A 7986-nucleotide genomic window follows, 5' to 3' on the forward strand; every position below is an offset into this window, starting at 1 on the left:
AGGGATTCCCTTGCACCATTATCAGCGTCCTCTTCATCAGTTCTTCTTCCCTTCGCAGCATTCCCTTCCGCCATCTGCCCTATGTATTTTTTAATATCACCACGATACAGGTCATGAAGAACGGTTTTGACCAGTTAACTCTTGCTTGCACTTATGTTTGTGTGGATGCTACTCCGGTTCATTATCATTTAAAACTTACAGATCCTGTTTATGTCCAAAAACCCTAGGCCAGGTTTCAGGGCATCACAGTAGCCCAGTCTGCCTAACTACTTGTACCTATAATTGAACGACAGCTGCGCGCTGCTTGCCACTTGGCTAGTGGAGTCTTGACCATGTCGCTCGGTAATAACCTTAGTGCCACTGAGCTTGTTGAGTGGTTTGGGTTGCCGCACAACGGAATATATGTGCCACTCTGCTCGGTTCTCTTGTTACGGTCTCAAAGATAACACATTTTTGCCATAACAGGATATTCCAAGGGAAATATGAAGAGAACTACTGAAATAATAAATTGAAAAGAATGACAGATTTGGAATCTACAGGGAAAATCGGAGATCTTGATACCAACTTAATGAAGGTGAAATCCTGAGATTAGAAGTTCGTACAACACCTCTCATAGAAAGTTAAGTTGGAATATTGCATATTGACTTTTATTTTAATGATTTTCTAGCCATGTGTGTTGAGTGATAATAAAAAAAACTTGGAGTTTAACTTATGTACAAATTGCCGGAACAAGATATTGAATAAGCATCTCTACCGGTCTATTCCTCCAAATCATCAGGGCATCAAGCCTTTATAAGCCAAGCAAGCCAAATGGGTCACTGACCAAGGGATTCAATGGATCATCTTCAAAGCAAGCGAATTGAAGATTCAAAAATTGGGAAAAATAATCAAAAGGCTCAAGTACCAGAAGGAACCCAAGTGTCAATTACTCTTCACCGAGTTTCGATTTATATGGAATCAAGACTTAAATATTTGAAGAGTAGTGGGTTAGATTTCCACAGTTGGGATTTTATTAGGTATGTGGTGTAGCACTATTTTGGAGGGGTCTTTCTAGATGGCTTAGTCCCCAAACATTCCCCTAGCTTATTTACAACACAAATTAGAATATAAAGAGAATATATATAAATTGACATTAATATGTATGTCTAGCAAGGCTCTGTTTCATTATTTGTTACAGCCTAGAAACTATTCTTATTTCAAAATGACAAGAATGAACCATGCAATGGAATACAAGACTGAAAAAGAAACTAAATTAAGAAGGAAGATTCCATTAAGATATATCTTCAGAAGTATAATCACCGGCCACCACCTAATGATATTTGCACTTCATTAGTCAAACTATATGGTATTTAATAGTGTTGTGACTAAGGAAGTTTGATGGTTCCCCAAGAAGACATTCCACCTCCTCACGATTCTGTGCAACCCAATGGTGCCTCTGATATTTGTTCAACCCTTCCAACTCCATTGCCACTTCCTTCATTGTGGGCCTTTCTTCTCCTTTTACTCTTAAACATCTTTCAGCCAATAAAAGAACTTCATGGAGTTGCTCTTTACATCCTTCAATTAAAATCCGATCATCTAGAATATCCCAAATCCTACCTTCTCTAGTTGAAGTAACAAAATGCATGGCTAGACTTGTCTCTTTACTAGGCCCATCAGAATAGAGTGCCTTCTTTCCCGTTAATAGCTCCGCAAGTACTACACCAAAGCTATAAACATCACTCTTTTCTATTAGTTGACTTGATTGAAGATACTCTGGATCCAAATATCCCAATGTTCCTTGCACTAGTGTAAATTGAGTTTGGTCTAAAGGAACCAACCTTGATGCACCAAAGTCTGACACCCTTGCTGTATAATTATCATCCAAGAGTATGTTTGCAGACTTAATATCTCTGTGAATGATAGGTGGTGAAGCTACAGAATGCAAATAAGCAAGCGCCTCCGCTGTTTCTGCAGCTATCCTTAGACGATTATCCCATGAAATTGGAGAATTACATCCCTCACCATGGATATGGTGGAATAAGGTTTTGTTCGTGATAAATTCATACACTAATATAGGAACCTCAGCCTCTAAGCAGCAACCCAATAACTTTACCACATTTCTATGGTTGATCCGGGAGAGAATAACCATTTCATTTATGAATTGCTCTATCTGACTTTCATCAACCAATTTTGATTTCTTAATGGCGACAATTCTATGATCAGGTAGAATTCCTTTGTATACTGTACCGTAGGCTCCTTGACCAAGGATCTGGTTCATATGATAGTTATTAGTCGCTCGCTTTAGTTCTTCAACGGCAAAGATTTTGGTAGCTTCAACAGATCCTTGTTGGGAAGATAAGTGTTGCTTTAACAAGAAGCCTCCATTTTGCTTGAAGAACTTCTGTTTCAATTTGTACTCCTTTCTCTTTTGAAGTGCCAACAACACCAATAAGATACCAATAAGTAGGAACAAGGAGCCCAAGCCAGTACCTGTAAGGAGAGATTGAACTCATTATTATTATTATTATTATTATTATTTTCTTTTTTCCTTTTGCTAATAGATTATATTAAAAGAAAGCTGCAACATGAATTACGAAGGAAACAGCCTGGGTTGGAAACCAAACCACACAAGCGGACCAGACATGGCACAATATATATATATACTACCAATATCACACGTGCATTTGTACGTGTGCCTATGAGAGAGAGAGAGTGGGGGGCATTAATCCACCAATATCCATTCAACATCAAAGGAAATGCTAAAGAAAGAGGGAAAAAAAAAATAGTGAATGCATACAAGCTAGTATAGAATATTTCTTGTTTCATTATCAAAGGTTCAAAACTAAGTTCTATGATAAATTTCAGTAAAACACGTTTAAGAATATCAACAACAGCTCAGCCCTTTCTCAACATTTAAGAATATCAATATGTGATAAAGTAGGCAACTAACAATAGTTAAACTAAAACTAACTAATATTGACATATGGATCGAGAATATTTATCTCATTTGGTACCGAAAATCTGACATGAAGTAATAGTTAGGTTAATAAATACTAAACCGATTTAGAAACCAATGTATTCCAGTCTATACTTTTTAGTGCAAAATTTATCCTTAATCAATGGTATTGACATGAATCTTATAAGGGCATTAGACATTTAAGGCAAATCAAATAATCAAGTTCATTTCTACTGTTTAGGTTTCTGACAAGAAAATTTCCTTGGACCAAAAAAAAAAGAAGACAGATTCTTAAGTTTCAGCTTGCTATATGGGAATGCATATCAATATCAATATTGGGAAGTAATTATTGAAATTAGGTCCAAAAGTTTGTTGGCATGTGGTCTGCCTAACCATCCCTTAGTATCCTACGTTTTGATTTAATGTTTGTCCATTCCACATGTGAAATTAGATGTTTCGGATAGTAGACATCTAATTGTTAGATTAAATATTGTTGATGCAGTTCTGAAATTAGCAAGTAAGATCAGAATTAGAAAGTTTTACTGATTGGATCTGAGAGATAAATTCGTTCAATTTAGTCCGATCAGCAATCCAAATTAATATGGATAAAAACAAAAATTTAAACAACTCAGGGAAATGCTCATGGTAAAGATTGGCACATATGATGACTTACAACATCTAAATACTGGTCCCAAAAGGTAAGACAGAATAATGAATAAATAATTAGTTGTAAGGAGATATGATGATGGTCGAGTTAATAAAAACTTAGTAGCGATTTCTATAGTGGTATTGATTGATTGAGAGAGAGAGAGAGAGAGAGAGAGAGAGAGAGAGAGAGATTTTTTAGGGGGAAATTGCAAGACAGAGATTAAATTAGGTAGAATGAGGTAAATCAAATTTAGGATGAAGAGTTATATTTTATATGAAAGTTGTATTAATGAGGGTTTAGGATAGATATCAAGTTACAATAGAGATTGGATTTTTTATTTTTGGGTAGAGATAGATCAATGAGGAATAGGATTTTTTGGGTAGAGATAGATCAGTGAGGGTTTAGGATAGGTATAAAGTTACAATAGAGATAGGATTTCGATTTTTTTGATAGAGATAGAAACGTGTAAGAGAGAATAAATAAGGAAAATGGAGAGAGAGAGAGATAAATAAGGGAAGTGAGATATTAAAGAATTTTTTTTAAATATAAAAATATAAAAGGTATCAGTAAATTAAGAAAGGATAATAAAGAGAAAAAGAAAAAATAGTTAAGTGAAAAATTTGCCACTTCGTGCTTCTATATAATAATAATAATATGATATATATATATATACCGAATTAATTTGTGAAGAATTAATAGTAATTAAATACCATTTACTGGATGGGGCACAAAACTTGTCAGATCCATGTATATCTAAGCACATATAAATATGGGTCTCGAAAAATGGATCGAACATCCTACAAATGAATAATGAAGATCCTCACTATGAATATGGTATTCATGGAGTCTCAAATTTTTTGCTTAATTTTAATATGTTCCTATACAAAGGATACAAACTGAATCCAACCCCATCCAAGGTAGGGGTGTCAATTGGTCGGACCGGGCCTGGTGGTGTGAAACTCTTGCACCGTGAACACCTGCTTACTTAAATGGGCCTAGGTTTGGAGGGATGGTGCAATTTATAATTGGGCCGATCGGTGTCGGGCTTTAATCGGGCTACCTTAAACGAGCCTTAAACGGGCTACGGACCTACTTAAGTCTAAACGGGCTCTAAATGGGCTCCCCCTAAAATCCTTTTTTAAATGGATTAAATGTCCAGAAATCTTCCATTTGAACATAGTAAAGGTCATCAGAAAACTCTCAACAGTTAATCATATATGAGATCATGGTTGTTTCTTACAAAAAAAATAAAAAAATAATTATGACAAGTACCAAAGTGATTGTTCTCCACAAGAATTGTCTACCCTTTATTCACTCCGTATTAAAACATCTCAAAAGACCCTATTTTATTTTATTACAAAGTCGGATGTAATACCATGTTCAACATCATCTATCATAGATTTTTTTTATTACAAAATGTTTACTATTATTTTGTATTAGTAGTGGTAAAATAGGTATTTAGACAGTTTTAAAGGGGTTGGGTTGATTGGGCTAAATGGCTCGGTTCAAGTGGGCTTCTTAAATGAGTCGAACCGGCCAGGTGCCCGATGAGAAAGTAGCTTGCACTGTAGGTCTGACACATTTATTAAACAGACAGGTTTAAATCGGGTCTTAAGTGAGTCGGGCTTGATCGGGCCTATCGATGCGCGCTCACGATTGACACCCCGGTATCCAAAATGGCCTACACTTTTCGGGTTTGATATTCCTTTTCAAATAATGGACTTGGAATAATACTGGTAACTTATAAGAGCCTTCTTGTATGGGTATACAAGATGGGACCTAGGTCTGGGCCTAATTAGTGAGACTGATAAGTAGTGGTAGCATTTACATTTATGGGATATAGTCCAGTCTTGGCCAAATGGCCAATACTCTCTCTCCTCTGATACTATATTTCTTGTTTTTATTTTGAAATTATTTAATGAAAGTATAAAAATACAATTAAAAGTTTTCTCTGTAACTTCAAAATTAGCTAAGAAGGTGCTCATACTATGCGACTGATGCAACTTGGGCCAGCCTATAAGGAATTGTAAGATTAATTCAGTTGAAACCATGCACACTAAGGCAGGGCCAATAAAAAAGTATTAAATTTATTAGTTGAATCTGATAACAATGATGTAATTTCCTATCTCCTAAAAGAAATACATTTTCCCCTCTTTTCATCAAACTATTTTGGAGGATATTATGTTTTTATCTTCAATGTTGTTGATTATGATTTATATTATGCTATAAGCGAGATTAACCAGTTTGGCTGACTCTATGGCTAAGAGAGTTATGTCTGTAACGTATACAACAATTTTATCCAATTTTGATCCATATATTTTGGAGATTTATCAAACTGCTTCATGAGTGATACACGTTTACTATGAATAAATTTCCCCTTCCCCATTGATGAGAGGGGTTGGGGGGTTCTTATGCCAAGAAAAAAAAAAAAAAAAAAAAAAACTCTACTAGCCAGGTATATATGACTTGATCTTCTTAGTCCAATTCAAAATTCAGTTTCAGTGTAGGCCAGGTTCTCGTATGATCTTGATCCACACAAATGGAATTTTCAACAGGGCTAGAGATTCCATTTATGTGAATCAAGATCATAGGAGAATGATTTTCCTGCGAAAACCTGATCCATACACCTCAAACTAACCTCACCCAAGTCGCACCACCCCGGTTAAGTTCCAAACATATCATGATTTATAGATTTCTTAAGCCTAAGATGTAGGATAGGATGCAAGTACTTTACCTACGGTGACTGCTATTACTGGAAATTGCTTTTGAGGAGGAATGCATCCACTTCCATTTTTTTTCCCATCTCCAAAATAACCAGGTGGGCAAGAGCATTTGTAACTCCCAAGCAGGTTGGTACAAGTCCCATTGCAAGGCCCAGATGGTTCTTCACATTCATTTATGTCTGCATGCAACAAACACACCTACAAGTTTAGTTTACAGGTTCCACCATAAATTCAAACAAAAATATAAGTAATAATATGATGTTAGCTGCATCACCCAAGTGATTATATATATCACGGATCCAAATTCTTCATGAGATAGTGGTGTTACCTTGGCATCCTTCTGGAAGATAAGGGTTCCCATGGTAACCTTGTAAACAGTTGCAGCTGTACCCAACACCGTTCTTAGAGGTGTTACAGATGCTGTTTTTGCCACATGCGTAGGTATTTGGGTCCTTCAAAGCATCAGCGCAAGACTTTTTATCTACTGCCCAATCGAACACAGCTGGTACTCGTGAATAACCGTCGTCATCTTCGTGTACGGTATAATTCAGGAGATGCGAAACGGAAAAGTTGTACCAGTTCTTGTCAACTATGAAAGCGTAGTTGCAAGGATTGTAATCATAGACCTTGGTGTGATTTTGAAAGCTGGAGAGATGTAAGTCATAGACACCATAGCCCTTTGGAATTGAGGTCTGGCAGCAACCGATGCCCAAGCAGGAACCATTAATCACATCAGATATGTTGTTGCAAGTCATGCTACACCCACTCCCGAAGCTCGGGCCACTGAAGTCCGTGATTAAAGCTATGGTGTCACAACCCAGGGCTGTGAATCTGTTCTCTGTGTCAGAGAACGAGAAAGTTGTCGTTAAAGTAGTACTGTCGAAGAACATATCATTAAAGCTCTCATAAGTCTGTTGGCCAGACTTGTCGTAACAATCTCCAATTACATAGGTAAATACACGCAGTAGGCCTTCTAATATTGAAATATCTAGAATTTCGACAGACTCCCATATGAACAGTTTGGGAGGGCTATAGCTGTGGTTACAAGTGAGGCTAAAATTTTGTTCTCTAAAACATTTTTGATCTCCCAACCCAAATGGATAAGGAACTGAGATATTGCCGCATTTATCCAAGCAATTGGGTTTTGCAATTGGTAACATTGATGACGATGTAGCCACCGCTGGCCATAAAAAAAATATGAAGAAGAGGAACCAAAGCAGCACAAGATCACGACCCATGGCTTAATTCTTTGTTGCTTGTGATTTTGTTGTGTTTCGTTTGCTTCCCTTCCTATTTATAGGCGTTCAATTGAATGAAGTCAGTTAGAGTTCCATCATCTTCTTGATCTTGCGTGTTACCGAAGTTAGAATCCTTGATTTGTATCCCGATATATGGATTGAGCGTGCTTGACCTGGCCACTTAATTGATCCAAGTCTCCCCAAGTCATTTCGTCAACCGAGGATAAGGTTCCGTTTGGTATTGTTCTAAAAAAATGATTTTGAAGTTTTAAAGTGTTTGGTGCACTTATGGTTTGTTCCGTCTTCCCAGTTTTGTTAAAAGAACTATCATTCCCGATAAACATCTGAAATTTTGAAACACTATTTTTTTGTTTAAAAACGACATTTTGACACAGGAATTAAAATTTTCGTTTTTGACACGAAACGTACCAAACAGAA

At 36.5% G+C, this 7986-nt stretch overlaps 1 protein-coding gene across 1 annotated transcript; it reads right to left on the reverse strand.

The window, feature by feature from the left end:
• Positions 1-1161: 1161 nt before the first annotated feature.
• Positions 1162-7559, reverse strand: LOC122063631 (putative wall-associated receptor kinase-like 16). The gene is made up of 3 exons (XM_042627327.1): positions 6639-7559; positions 6322-6489; positions 1162-2472 (listed from the first exon to the last, which is right to left on the reverse strand). The coding sequence occupies exons 1-3, from the start codon at positions 7546-7548 to the stop codon at positions 1334-1336; spliced, it is 2217 nt and encodes a 738-aa protein (XP_042483261.1). The 5' UTR covers positions 7549-7559; the 3' UTR covers positions 1162-1333.
• Between the last annotated feature and the right edge of the window lie 427 nt (positions 7560-7986).

The sequence above is a fragment of the Macadamia integrifolia genome, unplaced genomic scaffold (assembly GCF_013358625.1).
Source record: "Macadamia integrifolia cultivar HAES 741 unplaced genomic scaffold, SCU_Mint_v3 scaffold1390, whole genome shotgun sequence".
NCBI lineage: Eukaryota > Viridiplantae > Streptophyta > Magnoliopsida > Proteales > Proteaceae > Macadamia > Macadamia integrifolia.